This window comes from Chelonoidis abingdonii, chromosome 19 (assembly GCF_003597395.2).
Source record: "Chelonoidis abingdonii isolate Lonesome George chromosome 19, CheloAbing_2.0, whole genome shotgun sequence".
Lineage (NCBI taxonomy): Eukaryota > Metazoa > Chordata > Testudines > Testudinidae > Chelonoidis > Chelonoidis abingdonii.
Genome location: NC_133787.1, coordinates 8,766,428 through 8,784,541, shown reverse-complemented (window position 1 = coordinate 8,784,541; position 18,114 = coordinate 8,766,428). Strand labels below are relative to the sequence as shown.

The following is an 18,114-nucleotide window of genomic DNA, read 5'->3' as shown; positions in this document are numbered from 1 at the left end:
TGATGATCTTTGAGGTCCCTTCCAGCTCTACATTTGTGTGTGAAATAAAGTTAAATCTTTTGTTTTCAGAAAGAAAAAGTAACTAGACATAATTTAGCACAAAAAAACTAATCTGGTTTTGGATAACCAAAATTGGACTATTTCTCTATTTAATTGCTGTATTCACAATACTTGTTAACGTAGTGCTAAATTTTCCACTACACACCCAAGGGATTAAATTAAGTAAGGGAAGAAAATGTAGAAACCTTCCTAATAAAGAGATAACAGATTCATGCCCCTATTCTTCTATAATTTTAGCAACAGGGAGGCTTCTGACAAGAGGCTTTTCATTAAAGTCTTCCATTTGAATTATGTAATCTATATGAGTTCTCTTCACCATGTGAGCATGCAGACAGCTCAGCTGAGCAAGTTGTGTGACTTTCTTTTAAAAGAAATATTCAGAATACAATGAACAGGAATAGATTATTAATTAACTAAGAATTAACACTCACCTGGCCTGTGGCTTATAGCTATTAAGGATCTGGTAGGCTCTAAGAAGATCCAGTTTGCCATGCCCTTGCTCAAACATGTTAACGCCAGGAAGCCTACGTGCAGATGCAATCAGGGCCTGCTTCATACTAGCCGGATTCACCATTTCACGCTTCTGAACTGTGCTAAAAATGACAAATGTTTATTAGATTACATTTAACAGGAACTGTTCTGGTCTCAGGCTAGGCATAGAATGAGAAATGAGACTAAGGCCAGGTCTACACTCAAAAGTTAAGTCAACGCAGCTACATTGCTCAGGCATGTGAAAAATTCACACTGCTGAGCAAAGTAGTTCAGCCAGCCTAACTCCCAGCATAGACAGCACCAAGTCGACACAATAATTCTTCTGTCAAACTAGCAGCCACTTTTCAGACATCGAATTTACTATGACAACAGGAGAATCCCTCCTGCCACAGTAGAGAGCGGCTACAGCTGTGCTGCTGTCGCGTTTCAAGTGTAAACAAGCCCTAAACTTATTCTAACCCATTCAATTTAAGCAAAATGTAACTGATGTTAATCCATTATATGCATAATCTATGATTCAAACTGGAGAATATCGCTTAAGTGACTTTTCATTGGAAATGCTTAAGATTAAAATGGAAATAGCAATTTCACTACATATTGGTCCTTAAAACATGTATAATTTTTCATCTTTACAACCCAATATGCTCAACTGTCAACAATATTTTTAGCCCAAGAGGTATTTTGTTCCATGACAGAAGTACACTTGAAGTTGAAAACATCTAGTCCCGTTTCCTGGAAATCTAAATCTTTATGTATCTTGCTCCTTAATAAATACCCACTTATTTTTAAGGAAAACAGAAAATATGTACTTGAATATAATTGCAATTGTTTTCTTCAAACATAATAGTCAAGAAATATACAGGCTGCTAATACATGTGAATAGTTAGCAAATAGTTAAATTTGGGGGATGAAGTTTTCTAAGCATTGCATGTGGGCCATTTTTAAACTACTGCAAGATATTCTTGAATTATTGTAATATTATTGCAAGTTCAATATAGAAAATGAAAAATCCTCTTTTTCATACAGCTATTTAGCACTTAGCAGAAAGACTTAAGAAGCCGTATAATGATATAAACAACCAATATGCCCACAACTCCCGCACACATAAATTGTATAGTATTCAGGCAGCTGGTGTAAGAGCAAAATGCAAACATCTCCCTTTTTTTTACTAGAACAAATGGACAAGTAAAGTTCAGTGATTGAAACGAGCTATTAAAAAGTATGGCAAAAATGGATCAATATTATAAAATATTTATTTAAATCCTGTATATCTAATAGGGCTGTCAAGCAATTAAAAAATTAATTGTGATTAATCACATGATTAATTGCGCTGTTAAACAATAATAGACTACCATTTACTTAAATACTTTTGGATGTTTTCTGAATTTTCAAATATACTGATTTCAATTACAACACAGAATATAAAGCGTACAGTGCTCATTTTATTTTTTTATTACAAATATTTGCACTGTAAAAAAAACAAAAGAAAAATTATTTTTCAATTCAACTAATTCAAATACTATAGTGCAATCTCTATCATGAAAGTTGAACTTACAAATGTAGAATTATGTGCAAAAAATTAGTGCATTCAAAAATAAAACAATATAAAACTTTAGCGCCTACGAGTCCACTCAGTCCTACTTCTTGTTCAGCCAATCGCTCAGACAAATAAGCGTATTCACATTTGCAGGAGATAATGTTGGCCACTTCTTGTTTACAATGTCACCTGAAAGTCAGAACAGGCGTTTGCATGGCACTGTTGTAGCTGGCGTTGAAAGATATTTATGTGCCAGATGTGCTAAAGATTCATATGTCCCTTCCTGCTTCAACCACCATTCCAGAGGACATGTCCATCCTGATGACGGGTTCTGCTTGTTAATGATCCAAGCAATATGGACCAATGCATGTTCAATTTCATCATCTGAGTCAGATGACACCAGCAGAAGGTTGTTTTTCTTTTCTGGTAGTTCGGGTTCCGTAGTTTCTGCATCGGAGTATTACTCTTTTAAGGTTTCTGAAAGCATGCTCCACATCTTGTCCTTCTCAGATTTTGGAAGGCACTTCAGATTCTTAAACTTTGGATCATGTGCTGTACCTTTAGAAATTTTACATTGGTAACTTCTTTGAGTTTTGTCAAATCTGCAGTGAAAGTGTACTTAAAATGAACAACATGTGCTGGGTCATCATCCAAGACTGCTATAACATGAAATATATGGGGCAGACTGCAGGTAAAACAGAAGAGGAGACATACAATTCTCTCCTAAGGAATTCAGTCACAAAGTCAGTTAATGCATTATTTTTTTAACAAGCATCATCAGAATGGAAGCATGTCCTATGGAATGGTGGCCAAAGCCTTGTTTGGTTTTTGACTGCAGTTATGTAGGAAAAAGATAAATAAAAGAAATCTACATTTGTAAGCTGCACTTTCATGATAAAGAGAATGCACTATAGTACTTGTATGACGTGACTTGAGAAATACTATTCCTTTTGTTTATCATTTTGTACAGTGCGAACACTGCAAAAAAACAGAGCAAACTAATATAAAGTGAGCAATGTACATTTTGTATTCTGTGTTGTAACTGAAATCAATATATTTGAAAATGTAGAAAAACATCCAAAAATATTTAGTAAATTTCAATTGATATTCTATTGTTTAACAGTGTGATTAAAGCTGCGGTTAATTTTTTTAATCGCGTGAGTTAACTGTGATTAATTGACAGCCCTAAAATCTAAATATTAGGCCCAATAGTTTTCAAGCTTTCACCCCATAGATATAGGCTATTAGAGACAATTTAATGTCTCAAATGGAAAAACTGTGTCTGTTGTTCTTCAGAAAGTTAGTTTTCATAAGTGCAGAAAAATATTTTTAATTGATGGGCTTTTTAAAAGTCAATTTACAGATCTTGTCAATCAAACGCATTTGAGATACGTCTTCTTCATTTAATTATTACCTTACTAGCAAAGTGACAGCACCCGCCACTACAGGAGAGGCAACACTTGTCCCAGAGAGGGAGCGGCATCCACCCTTCATACCAGAACCTCTCACTCCAGAGCCATAAGTAACAATGTCAGGCTTCACTCTACCATAACCTCCTGGCAGTTCCTATGAATTAATTAAAAAAACAGTTTATGTTTATATCAACATATCATTTACTGGTGCTGGCCTATACTGGACAAGATAGACCCCAGATCTGATTCAACCTGGGCAATTCCTATGTAATTAAAACTATTTTGTATATGTTTTAAATTAACAGTTCATACACATTTCACTTTTTTTTTTTTTTTAAGTAGAAAATTAAATTCAGAAAATTGTAGACTTCTTCAGACAGCTTAAAATCATAAGTCTTAATCAGTCACATGTAAGACAAAGGAGGTAATTATTCCACTCTACCAGACAGTGTTCCTTCTAATTTTTCCCACCCACGTACGGAATTAATTTTGCTATGTGCACCAATATGGAGGTAATATGTGACACATCACCTTCATATTTGTGCACATAACAAAATTCATGTGATGGGGCAGAAGAGTTCGGAGTGTGGGAAGGGGCTCAGGGCTAGGACAGAGGGTTGGGGTTCAGGGGTGTGAGGACTCCAGCTCTGGGTGCAGGCTCTGGGGTGGAGCCGGGGATGAGGGCTTGGGGTGCAGGAGGGTGCTCCGGGGCTACAGCAGGGAGAGAGGACTCCCCCCAGCTCTCTCTTCCCACAGCAGCACCTGTGCTGGTGGGGGAGAGGCACCTCTCCCTGCTGTGGAGGGAGGGGTGCCGCAACAGGTCCGGGGAGGGCCTCCCCGGCTGAGTCTGTGCCTGGCTGGGCTGCCCTGGCAGTTTGGGGCCAGACTAGGCTGGGGCTGGGGCACCCCTCCCTTGGCTGCTACAGGTCCCCGGGCAGGTTCCCTGAGCACCTGTGTGGTGCTAAGAAGGCTGCTGTGTGGCTGCACAACTTCCAGGGAACTTAGCTACCAGTTAATGGTGAGGCCTTAGCTAGTATTGTCCTGGACTCTGGGTGCTGCTCTTTAGGAAAGAGGTGGACAAATCGGAGAGACTCCAGAATAGAGCAACAAAAATGATAAAAGGTTTAGAAAACCTGACCTATGAGGAAAGGTTAAAAAACATGGACATGTTTAGTCCTGAGAAAAGAATAAAGAGGGACCTGATAACAATCTTCAAATATGTTAAGGGCTGTTATAAAGAGCAAATCAATTGTGATCAGTTGTTTTCCATGTCCACGGAAGGTAAAACAGGAAGTAATGGGCTTAATCTGCAGCAAGGGAGATTTAGGTTAAAAATCTTTTCTAATAAGGGTAGTAAAGGGTTTGCACAGCTTCTAGAGACAAGCACTAAGCCCATATATGCTCCCAAGTTAACAGACTGCCTAAGGATAGTGCTGACAGTGGAGCTAGGATCCCACAAAGGGAATGAGGTAGAATGAAGTAGTAACCACAGCATCCTGCACAGTGGCTAACAAATTTGGGTGATTTGAGGGCAAGGACATGATACACCCCATCAAAAGGCATAAAAGGGTCCCTCTGGCTCACTTCCATGTAGCAATGAAAACCTAAAAGCCCATTAAAATAAAGTTGTGTTCTGAGGATGAAATGGCTATTTTAAGGATTTACTTTTATCACCTAAAAAGGAATTTCATTTAATTGAAATCAGTTTGTGATTAGAGACTGCATTCAGTCAATTCTCCTGTACCTATTACAGTTCAATACTTTGCACATTTTACCTTTTCAACCACATGAACTAATTTAATCCCAGATGACTGGACTTACTGAGATTTAAAAAAGCTAACATGGCAGAGAGGGAATCTCTGTTAGAATGAGAAAGTTTATGTTAAATGTTTTGAAGCCAGGCATATTTTATATTTGAGCTTACCCAAGTGGTCATTCCCCTCGATGAGAAACGAGCTATATTATCTTCAAAGTCAATTCCTCCTACTCCAATCACATCCATCTGGTCAGCAGGGTTATTGAGAGTGCTAAAATGAGTGAGCAAAGGGAGGGAGACAAAAAATAATCGGCACATCACCACCAGGTTGTCTTTGTCTGTTTAGGTTCTGCAGCTTTGACAACTGACAACCTTGGATAGTTGGGTGAATTATTTTTGACAACTTCATTTACACCAACTATTCAAGCAATTCCTTAAAATATCAAAACATATACCAAGAAAAGGAGCAATATTTATTGTAGTATTATTAAATGAGGGGCCAAAAAGCAATCAATACATTTCTTAGATTTTCCCTGCAGTTGGAGATTTCCATGCATGAAAGTTTGTTAATACTGACAGGCAAACATCAGTTTTAAGGACTCACTGACTTCTTCTATGGGTTTACATACTATCAAAACTACTGAATTAAATAGCTGCCGCTAATCTAATTCAAGAATGTGCTCCTCAGGTAAAAGAAAAATCTACAGTGGAAAAAACAGCCTGACTCATTCTCAAAAGACAGAATAATCTGATTTTTTTCCCCAGAGGACTTGGAGGTAGGGGATTATACCTCAGATACAGGAAATTTTTAATCAAATGCTTTTAAAGAAACTTACCCATATAAAGGGCCATCATTGCCAATAGCAGAAACCATGATCACATTGTTAGCTGTCAGTTCCCATACCTGCAAAGCCAACAAAGATAAGACACATTACTTAAAGAAATGTATTGAAGCCAGTTAAAGAAAGAAAGAAATAATATGCACACATACTGCACTGGTCTGACAACAACAATTTCCTTAAATCCATACCTTTTATTTTAATGGTACTTGCATCACACATAGCATTGATGCTCTCACTAATATTATTCTCAGTCTCAAAGAGAAAGAACAAACATAACTGTTACTGCAGGCCAAGATTTTCAAAAGAAATGATTTGCATGCCTTCAGCTAAGACATGTAATTTTTAAAATTAAGTTATATGCTCAATAATCCACCTTGCATAACAACATGTACATACTAGACACCTAAATCAAATACTACTTTCCACCCAAATTTTCCAAGGAAAGCGGTAAACGTTTGATTGTCAAATTAAACTGAATTAAGGTAATTTAGAGAGCATTTGGAACAGTACAAATTATTTTCATGTGCCACGCTACCTACATAGTCCTGTCCAAAGCAGGTTTTTAGTTTTTGGTTCTTCATAAAACATTTTAATTGATTTAGTGCTTTTGAAAGATTGGTTGCTATGGCTGTCAGTCTAAGTCATATTTCTTCATGATTCAGGTACAGTTCTGCAGTTTTTGCTACAGATTAATGTGGGCTTAACAATTTTTAAAGATAAAATGTAATTGCTAATTTTAAAAAGTTATTTTTCAATGCTGACTTACTTTGAAAAAGACTTGTAGTCTCATATTCCAGCCTATTAACTCTACTTCTAATTAAATCAAGTTTCCTCATACAAAATTTGCAATTGAACTTCTGATAAATGGTTTCTGATTACAAAATTAACCAACCATTCAGGAGTAAATTTTTCAAAAGCAGCAATGAATTTTAGCCAACAACTTTCCATTTAAGTTGGTGAGAGTCACGCTACTAATACTTCACCTAGCACTTTGAAAACTTTACCCATCAGTCTGTATACATGAGCTTTTTCATAGAAACCGTTCCAATAAAAATAGTGGCCAGTAAAGCGCTGATCTTGTAAGCTGCTCTGCAAGGACAGACGCCTGAATCTGTGCAGGGCTTCACTGATGCCAGTGAAACTCTGTACAGTCATAAGGGTCTGCTCACACAGAACAGATTTCAGAATCGGGACCCATAAGGTGACCATGCTAAATATACATGTTCATAATTTTTGCACTTACCTTGTCAACAAAAGGATGATCCATAAAGTCTGGACCACCAATACTAAGGTTTAATACATCTATCTTCTTTAAGATGGCATAGTTAAAGGCATCCAGAAACCAAGATGTATAGGAGACCTGTTTGTTGAAGTACAACAAAAGCAACCATTTAGAAATCAAATGAGAATGTAACAAAATAAAGCAAAGTATTAAAAGAAATAGAAATTTAAGGGTAGGAAACAGACAAAAGTAGAGTGCTGAAACAAAACAAATCCTATTTTGTATTTTTCTTTGGTATTTAAAATAAAAAGTTCATTTGATTTTTTTTTAAATCCTTCATTAGAACAACACTAAAAGTAAGAGGTAGTGGCCTTGCGTGAAGTTGATTTTAATACCAAATTCTCATTTGAAAATAAACTCCAGACGGCAATTCTAAAATCTGTGTAAATGTACATAATTCTGTTAAAAAAATAAAAAAACACCCTCTCTTTACAAAAGGAAATACTTTAAAGTTCACGGGAATTAACTGTATTCGTAATATAAGGGTTGATATTGTGTTATTCCAGAAAGATTTGAATTAAAACAAAACATTTACAATATCTACCTGATTATTGGTGAAGACCCTAAAAATGTGCAGCTCTGCATTTGGAGCAAATCCCTGGCATTCCCGCATGCTGGCTATAACACCTGCCACAAACGTCCCATGGCCCAGACCTGTTGCAAATTAGTAGTAGTATAAAGTTAATAAAATAAAATGTTAAAGGCCAAACCATTTCCCTGTAAAATTTAAAAAATCCAGACATTTTGTATGCATATCCAATTGCTTCTCTCTTTCATCCTTAGGAACTTTTAAGTTTATTTTAAAAAGCAACAGAAATGTTGGTCCAAGTTGAGAACTTGTTTCACTTTGATAAAAAGACACTGCAATAGATGCTAAGAGATTCCTACCAACAAGAATTTCTACAATTGAAACTGCATATGTTGGGTGAAATCCTGGCCTCACTGAAGTGAAGTTTGCCCCCCACTGAAATCAGTAGGAAACAGAGGAAAAAGGATATCCTATAGACAGGAAATATTTTCTATCCCTCAAGTTTACTTGCTAAATGTTCTGGTCAACTCTAAACAATATTTCCCCCCAAGTGTTTTGATTCGGCTGTTCGCGTGTTTTTCAACCTCTGTGTGTGTGTGGTTTTGCTTTTGTTTTTTTTAATTGTCCAAATTTGAAATCAAAATACCATTTTGAATAAAAAATGTTGCATAAAGTTAAGTATTTGCATATTTGCAGCACTAGTGTATAAGATGGGGCAAATACAAAAAGACGAGACACAATCATACAAAGGCAGATAAAAAGAAATGTGGAATATTGGCATGGATCTGCAAGTTTATGTTGGTACCACAATTTTACTTTTCCACTGAAAAATTATGTGGATTACTAATGTTTAAAGGAGCGCTGCCAAAACTGTGATAACTTACTAGATTATCTGAAAATGAATCAAAATATTATCCCTGATAAAATGGAAAAAATTAATGCCCTAATATTAAAAAATAATAGGGGCAAAGAAAAAAATGCATGGGAGTTGCCTCACCCCCTGGTATTTCTACTTTGCATTTCTGCTTGGATAATATTTTGCCCCCTAGCCCTTTCTTAAAATCCTTGAAGAAATATGGCATATGACTCAGTGGAGATAATACAAAATCTTGGGAGGCGTTGAGCCACCAGTGAATTTAGTGAGAGTTCAGAGCACTCAACACATTGCAGAATTAGGTCCATTATCTGGGAAGACATGTAACTCTAATTTCAAATAAACAATTTTACTTCATAATCCAGGATGCAACACGTGATGTAAAATGCATAATCTATCGTTTCAGCAGTGCTGTATATTTCAAACCTACCATCATCCAAGGTTCTCTCATTAGTCCAGTTTGTTCTTTCTTTTACGTTTTTGAAATGCGGATGTTTCTCACTCAGTCCAGTATCAAAGACAGCAACTCTTACACCAGTACCTATTTCCATAAAAGAGGATTGGTTTGCAAACATATTTCCTTGATTTAGCACTTGTATCCGTTTATTCTGATATGTAAAAGAAGTCTCCTGTGTGCTTAATGCACTGCACTTTCATGTCTTCCAAAACCAAAAGTCCTAGTTCACTCTAGAAATTCACCTAAAGAGCATTAGCTCCTTTCAATTTCATAAAGGCAGAGATTAAATTCACAGAGTCTGGGGGAAAAGAAAGTAAAGCCAATTTTGACCCCATGAGGGATTTGGATCAAGGTAAGTAGGATCAATAAATAGATCTCCTTTTTACTTTTACAGTCATACAAGTATAATTGAAAGTTATACATGTATCTTGGTTTTTCAACAAAAATGATTTCGTATATTTTTCTAAAGAACTACTTTAAAAGAATATTAAGTTTCATTTTTGTAAACACTTGAATGGTCAGGAAATATAAAATATAGTTGCCTGTGCAACCTTAACTTTTCCAACATGCACGTATGTACACTAAAAGCTCTTTCATCCGACACTTCACCAACCAGCAAGCTCTATAAACCAGCATTTCTGATCTGCATTAAAAGTCTGGTTTATAGTGCAATTGATGCAGGGCCAGCAGGGGGTTGGGATGTGGAAGGGGCTGCAGGGCATGCTCTGGGAAGGAGTTTGGGTATGGGAAAGGACTTGGGTCAGGGGGGTTGGGGAGCCAGGTTTGGGGGAGGGGAGGTGCTCACCTCCAGCTGCTCTTCCCCCCCCCCCTCCCCCCAACCTCCACAAGTACTTACTCTGAGGCTCCCAGCCCATTGATCAGGAACCACAGCCAATGGGAGCTGCAGGGGGCGACGTCTGCAGCTCCCAAGTGTGCCTGCTTGCACGGCTGCCTGACTGTACTTCCACCAGGAGCAGCACGGACAGGGAGCTGCTGGAGGTGAGTGTACCCCCCTGCTCTGGACTCGGCATCCAGAGCCCCCTCTCAAGACCCAAGTCCCCTCCCGGACCCAAACTCCCTCCCAGTGCCTGTGCCCCACAGCCCCTCCCACATCCCTGCCCTACACACACACACGCACGTGCACTCCAGAACCCCTCCCTCTGAGTTAACTGGCATTTTTAATTTACTGGCACCCCCCGTTCCCCCAGCAGGCTGGTTAAAAAAAGCTTTTACTGTATTATGAGAAAGTACCTCCACAAGAAATTTCCAACATAGAACCAACCACAATGCCCACACAAAATACCTCTACATTACATCCAGAGCACCTACAAAATCCTCTGTATCAGTGGTTCTCAACCAAAGGTTTGGGGTGCTCTGGGGGACCACGAGCAGGTTTCAGGGGGTCCGCAAAGTAGGGCCAGCATTAGAATCATTGTGACCCAGGGCAGAAAGCCAAAGCCCCATTGCATGGGGCCAAAGCCCAGAGCCCCCAACCTGGGGCTGAAGCTGAAGCCTTATCAATGTAGCTTCCCAGTGGCCTCTCTGGTGTGGGTCTCAGGCAACTGTCCCACTTGCTAACCCCTAATGCTGGCCATGGCTTTTATATGCAGAAAAACAGTTTCTGTGACACTGGTAGGCCATGGAGTTTTTCTGGAATGTTGGGGAGGGGCCTCAGAAAGAGAAAGGTTGAGAACCCCTGCTCTATATTACATCCAAAGCCCAGCCTTGGATCTTAACAGCAACAGCTAAATTATTTTATACATATATATATATATATATACACACACACACACACACACACATATATAGTAAAGTCTCTAATGTTATTTTCACATGAAAAACTGTGAGACTGGAATAAGGGTTGTGCGTTTGAGAGCAATGCGGAGAAATTTAGTGTTTGAATTACAGTTGGCTAGTTTCTGGAACTGCAAGGCAGCCTGTTGTGCAGATGTACTGTAAGAACATTTGAGTAATGTGAAGTTTGGGTGTTTAACCAACAGACAAAAGCATACCTGTATAACCCATTTGCCAGAGCACATCTGCCTGCAGGGTTTGAGCAACTTGCCGTGGTATAGCTCTCAATAAACGCCTGCTTGAATGTCTGCCTGTTGCATGCCAAAATCCAGAGCCTAATGATAGGCTTGCTCTTCTCAGAGGACGAGATGACTGCCATTTTTGAGTCCATCTGGTTTCATTGCATGGCAATGTAGGATCAGCTAGATATGATTTGGATGGAGAAAAGAAAAATGAAAAACATTTTATTTTCTATACTATGAAATATATAAACATGTTATTAGTACACTTTAGCCCTACTGTGAACAAAAATTTTTAGATAGAAAAATTCACTTTTCAGACATTTGTCTGACCCAAATTTGATTTAAATCCTTAATATATCCTCTAAATACAAAAGCTTCATTTTAAAAGCTAATTACTACAGCTCCTATACTGAATATATTACACACGTTTAACTTAAGCATGTTAATAGATTAACTGAAGTCAGCAGGTGAAATCCTGACCCCACTGAAGTCAGCAGGAATTTTGTCCATTAAATCCCTAGTAGATTGAACCTATAACGTACTGTGTTATGTCACAACAGAAAATACAGCTTTTAAACCATTTTGAATCCTCGATCACATCTCAGAATAGGTATTCTAAAATAGTGATAGTTTCACAGTTAACAGGATGAGCCTTTATCAGAAATAAATCATAACATCCAGAAGTCACTGCATTCTCATTTGTATAACATACTCCTGGGGGATTTCTGTGCCAAAAAATTAAAAGTTCTGCGCACAATATTTTGAAATTCTGCAAAATTCTGCATATTTTATTTGTCAAAATAAAACAATATAATCACTTCAGTTTCAATTATTTTGGTAATTTATTTCAAAATACCTGTCAACAAATATGTCAATAATACAGACAACAGCAAAAAAATTTCCCCAAGGAGTAGAGAGTTAAAGAAACCCCTACAACAACCCAGTTCCAGGTGGGGGGTGCTGAAAGGACCTGTGTGGGACCCCAGAGCCCAGACACCTGTACTCCCATCCCTGCAGTGCCTAGCTGCGGAGCAGCCCCCGGCACAGACACCAGCACCCCCAGAGGCTTTACTTCACCCAGCTTCTTCACTGTCTCGCTGGGGACACGGGGTGATGCAGCCCTGCCCTTCCTCACCCTCTGCCAGAGCTGGCTGGGTCTCCCAGGCCCTCCCCCATCCCCAGGAAAATAAGGATCAAAGAGTATGCAGCCTCCAGCCCAGAAGGTTCTGCTCATGGTGCTCTGCAGAGTCCAGCAGCCCTAGTGGTGGTCAGAAATTCTGCAGGGCAATCAGGGAATTCTGCATTCCGCAGTGACAGAGAATTTCCCCAGGACTAGTAACACTAATTTTGTGGGACTGGAAAAAGCCTACTGATTTTTTAAAAATGAACTTAGTGCCATCGGAGATTAGGAACAGCTCTTTTGAAGGATGAATATACTTACGCTCCGAATACTTGAGAGAGCGAAATACTTTCCGCTGGGGGGTTACTCGTTTGATGTTTGGGTGGTCTTCTAGTGTCAGTACTCCATCCTTCTGTTTCTCTTTGATCTGGATCACCTCAAAATCACTAGGGTAGTCACTGGCTGGGTTGTTGCGAGGTACAATCCTCCAGTTCTCTATATCACTGTTCTTCAGTGCACTTGAAATAAATTTACTTCTAGCTTTAGCTGTAAAGTATCCATTGAAAGCCACAATATATTCTGCAAGCAGAACACCACATGTTAGAAATGACATTACAAAAGGCACATCTATACCACCACCAAGAACTGAATCTTCCTCCTTACTATCAAAACAAATGTCTCCATCTCCCAAATGAAAATATTACGATTCCATTACTAAGAATATTATGGTAACTTGGATTTACTATTTATACAGGTTATGATTTTCAAAACAGTGTAGGGGTTTTAAAACACATTAGACAAATATTGTACCTTCCATTAAAATTAATTATGCCCAGACTGTTTGGAAAACCTCTTACATAGGTTAGTTCAGAAACTGTCACAAAAATATAAAATACTGAACACTTTTTGTTTTATATGGCTTTTCTGCTGTGGAATTTGTAAAACATCCAGAAAAAATATTTAAATTGACTTTATATCTGCATTTTGATGTGCATTAAAAATAAGCCAACTAATGACGATGTCAGAGACAAACCCGTTCCCTCCAAAAACAACCTTCTAAACAATTTGGAACCATCAAATTGTACACATTGTTAGCCTACATAATCCCATGATATTTTTACCATTAGCTTGTCTCCTACTCCCACCCCTTCCTATTATTTGTCATGCTTTCTTTACGTATCTTGTTTTCAGTTAGACTGTAACTGAAGGGGAAGGGGATGGGGTCGTCCTATATGACTGTAAAGGACTTCGCACAACAGGACCCCATACCTGATTGGGGTCTTTGAGCACTATGTAAACACAAATAATACATAAATCATCAGCAGCATGTATTTAAACTTTAAACACATTTTAAAAAACTGGATTCTTTATTACCATGTTCTACTACTGTCGAAGAGAATTCCACTTTCAAAGTAAGACGAGAGCATCCAGGACATAGGTGGGCCTCATGAGAGGAATTTCCTAGTCTTGTACCCAGGTGTTTTTTGCCACAGAGTAAAATTACAATCAGGATCAACCAGATGTTTGCAAACTTCATGGTCATAAGAGAATATGGTTTCATTCCAAAAATTCCATATATTCAAATGACACGTTTTCTTTTTATAAATTAGTTCAATTTTGTATCAATAAATGTTGCCTTTGCTGTGCTGTTCAACTGGATAGTCTCAAAGTTTTGTCCAAGTTAAGCAAAAATCTAGATTTCATGGTTTTTTGAGGTTAAGCCTAGTAAACAGGCTTATTTCTTTCTACGTTTTTTCTCCATTTTGGATTAAAGGATTCTCTCACTCAGAATGTGACAGCTGAGTCCTGTACTCCATTTTTTGAGGGGAAAGGTAAGCCCAAACTAGAATTAAGCAAGTTTTTTGCAATCCGACCTGTAAAATAAACAAACCAACAAAAATTATTAGATTTGCCAAACATACAAAAACGTATATTAAAACAATAACTGACATTCAGCAATTATTATCGGAGAGAAACCATTTCATTCTAGATTATGCCTCCCAGCAATAGGAAGAGTTTGGGTGGGGGTATCGGCCACTGTTGCTGGCCAATGGGAACTACAGAGCTAGCAGTGCGCGGAGCTAGCAGTTAAGGGAGTGATGTGTTGCTGCTATCTGAGAAGCCGGGGAGGGAGCCTGCCAGCTTTGCCAACCCTCCGCCCCAGCACCAGCAGAGGTTCTGGGCTGCTCATACCTGTGGCACTCCACAGACCGGCCCCCCGGCATCCTTCGGACTGACCCTCCCACCCTAGCACCTGTGGCACTTCCAATATGTACTCAGGGGTATAGTATAAGTCATGGATGGGTCACAAGCCATGCATTTTGCATTTTTGTTTACTACCTGTGACCCGTCCATGACTTCTACTATGAATAGCCATGACAAAAAAGTAGCCTTAACTATGGTTAGCAGAGATGCTAACAGCTGACCAAAGCACTCCAAACATTTCACTTTAGCTGCTCTTGCTTTCTACAGATACTAAGAGTAACTGGTCATCAGTTGAGAGAACAAAACGCAAACTATGACTTTGGTTGTGCTTCAATTCATACTATTACAGAGGTTATCAGCCAGATGACTCCTGTAAGTTATCTCAATGCTTGTTTTAAGTATGTACTGGGAGAGGGTAAGCTGATTTTATAATGTTACACATTTGCATAGTAACATGATAAAAATAATAATATGTGGACATTTAGCTAAAGTGATTTTCTACTGATGTCAATAAGTTTTCTTGTATGTTTCTGCAGCATGATTTTCAGTACACCATATTCAGTTGTTAGCTGGCGAATTACTGATTCTGATGATCAAAATGTTAATGTGATGACATTTCTCACAAATTAACCTTACCCTGATATATTTTTGAATAGTTTGGGCCTTTGAATAAGGAGCTGGGAAAATGGAAACAAACCAATTGCAGGCTCGTTGAGAACTGTACGCCGCTCTCCCCAACCCCCCACCCCCCCAAACACAACCCTACATGCCTCCACCAAGTAGTTATGCAGCTTCTTCACCCCGCGAGGGCTGCGGCACAGGTCCCTCACCTCATTAATGTGAGACCCCTTGTCCCCATATATGCCCCCTATGGTTCCCTCACCCCTTAGGGCCCCGCTGTGGCTAGGGCTGCGGTCACCCCCTCTTCACACGCACACAGCACCTCCATAGCTCTCTCCCAGCCCTCCGTGGCCCCCCACATTCCGCTCCATCACCCCTTCCCCCTGGTGAAGCGCCGACTCTCGGCGGGACAAGGCTCCCGCCTCCACCGCAACACCCTCCCTAAGTCACCACCCCCCGCCGCCTCTAACCGTATCTCCACCGAAGCACCGTGCCCACCGCCTCCACACGCCATTTTGAGCCGTGTTTACTAACAACGTCTCGCGAGAAGACGGCAGCCAACAAAATCGGGAACAAGACCTGACGCTCAACGCCGAGCGGAGGGAAGAGGAGACGCGCATGTGCAAGACTCCAGACCCGTCAACAGGCCTGTAGGCGCGCGTGTGCGGTGGAAGTCTCGCGAGGCTTGGGGCGGGATGCAGGTCTTGCAGCGTAGCTGTGGGTCACGTGGGTGTGCTGCTGCATGCCCTGGCTGGGCCGCAGGGCGAACCTACAGCAACCCGGGGCTCGCTTCTAGCACCTGCCAGCGTGTCCTCCTGGGAACTCGCGTGTTCTCCACGCTCACGCTGCCGCGCGTGGGAGGATTTGAGCCCCAGTAGTGTCCTGCTGTGGAGATAGAGCAGGGCTGGTGCTGTGCCTGATTTGCGAGTGTAACGTCTGTGGGGGTGCTACCCAGCGTGCTGGAGGGGCGGCTGTGGCTGGGTGAAACTGTCAGTTACTGTTCACCGTGCTTCCAGGGGAAGAGACGATGTGGGCCCACGCCCAGAGAACATGTGTGAGAAAAGAATAGTGAATGCCTCAAGTAGACTTGGAAGATCCTCTCACAGCGTTTAATGTTAAATCCAGTCTCATCTCTTGAGGAAATGCACTTGAATTCATTCCCTAACTTTCAAAACGGCAGGCCCACTAGCGTGGCTCTACTAACCTTAGCCCATGAAAGCTTATGCTCATATGAATTGGTTAGTCTCTAAGGTGCCACAAGTACTCCTGTTCTTTTTGTGGATACAGACTAAGATGGCTGCTACTCTGAAACCTGCCAAATAAAGTTAGTCTTGCAGGAGACACAGCTGTATTACATTTTCTATCTTACCTTTAACTGGCAGGGTTGATTGGGCCATGCAAAAGAAGACCAGCTTTGTTCTCTTCTCACTCCCAGAGAGTGAAGGCTCCTGCTAATACATATGATAAACAGCACAGCAAGATTTTCTGCTGCCACTATACTTTAAATCTGAGCTGGAAGGACCACTTCTGCAAATGAGTAGTGCATTGTAAATACGCAGGTATCCACTTTAGATCTGTAGGACCATTTCTGCAGATACCAGCGCGGATACAGATACAAATTTTGTATCCGTGCATGGCTTTGACAGTAAAAGTGGGCAGGCAACTGAGAGCAGCCAGGATGCGGATCCTCCACCTGCCCTGGGCAGAGGACCTGTGGGACCAGGGCCAGGGGCTGCTCAGGCCCCATACTCAGGTGGAGAGTCTGCCATGGCTCCCCCCAGCTGTCTGTTTCACACATAATCAGCTAATTCTTTTTAAGCTAGTAATGATGCACAAGCTAGGGGAAGGGAAACAACTTTCTTGACTGCTTGTAGTTAAGAAAAAAGTATTATCTTCAATCAGTTGAGCGCATTTAATCTTGAATTACAAATACTGAGTCCCTTGGTGGCAATTTTGGTCACTTTTTCAGCTACAAGCTTAGTTTTATGACTATATTATTATAGCTAATGAACACATTAAAGTTTTTTATTTGACAGTATAGTTTCATATATAGCGTGTGTCTTGGAAAGCTGTACAAAGATGCACTATATACAGTATGGTTAACTAGAAAGCTTTAACTTCATTTTATCACTTATACAGGTGGAGTTTCCTCCCCCCTTTAAATAATTTAGTGCTTTAAATTCTAATGAAGGTCAGAAATTGACCATACTAGGAAATCACATTAGAAAGACACAGTACAAGGTTCTTCGCAGTGCTTTTCGAGTGCAAGATATGCGTTATTTTGCAATACAGACAACAGATACTTGAGACCACCAAACTAATGTCACAAATGATAACAACTGAATTTGTCTTTAACATGGGCAGCCTAGTCTATCCTTAACCTACTGTTTCTCTCACGGATATCTAATTCTTTGTTTTTAACTCTGACTTGGCTGTTTAATTTCTAAGGAACCTTTATTTGATGTTACATTCATATGATATTTATATCACATTCCTTTTTTAGTAATTAATATCTGTGCTATTTAACTTGATTTCAATTACTTTTCAAAAGTTTGTAGGCTTTAGCTACATATTCCATTTGACTTTTATAAAAAGCAGTACTGTAAATTAAACTTCTGATTTCATATGTTTTTACATATAGTTTGAGAGTGGGCAAAATTAAAGAGTTTATTCACAGGTCACTGACTAGGACCCCAATTCCTGCAAAGACTTAAGGATGTGAATAGTTTGAGTATGGGTCTATTCATGTGCTTAAAGTTGAACATGTGGAAGTTTTTTGAAGAACCAATCACTATCAGTGTTTTCTTGAAGAAAAAAGTTTGTCTTTCTTTAATAAAATGTGTACAGTTTGTGTACACCATTTTTGTATGTACCCACACTTACCTAAATCA

General features: G+C 39.7%; 1 protein-coding gene across 1 annotated transcript in view; it reads right to left on the bottom strand.

Moving 5' to 3' along the window:
- Window positions 1–15,892, bottom strand: part of MBTPS1 (membrane bound transcription factor peptidase, site 1) — a 36,120-nt gene extending 20,228 nt beyond the window's left edge. Inside the window, exons 1-11 of the mRNA XM_032785743.2 lie at window positions 15,694–15,892; window positions 13,772–14,271; window positions 12,719–12,976; window positions 11,254–11,457; window positions 9,215–9,325; window positions 7,926–8,035; window positions 7,343–7,459; window positions 6,094–6,161; window positions 5,426–5,528; window positions 3,504–3,655; window positions 492–653 (exon numbers count right to left, since the gene is read on the bottom strand). Of these exons, the coding sequence (XP_032641634.1) occupies window positions 492–653; window positions 3,504–3,655; window positions 5,426–5,528; window positions 6,094–6,161; window positions 7,343–7,459; window positions 7,926–8,035; window positions 9,215–9,325; window positions 11,254–11,457; window positions 12,719–12,976; window positions 13,772–13,958 (1,472 nt within the window). The 5' untranslated portion in view covers window positions 13,959–14,271; window positions 15,694–15,892. The remainder of the gene's footprint in view (window positions 1–491; window positions 654–3,503; window positions 3,656–5,425; window positions 5,529–6,093; window positions 6,162–7,342; window positions 7,460–7,925; window positions 8,036–9,214; window positions 9,326–11,253; window positions 11,458–12,718; window positions 12,977–13,771; window positions 14,272–15,693) is intronic.
- Between the last annotated feature and the right edge of the window lie 2,222 nt (window positions 15,893–18,114).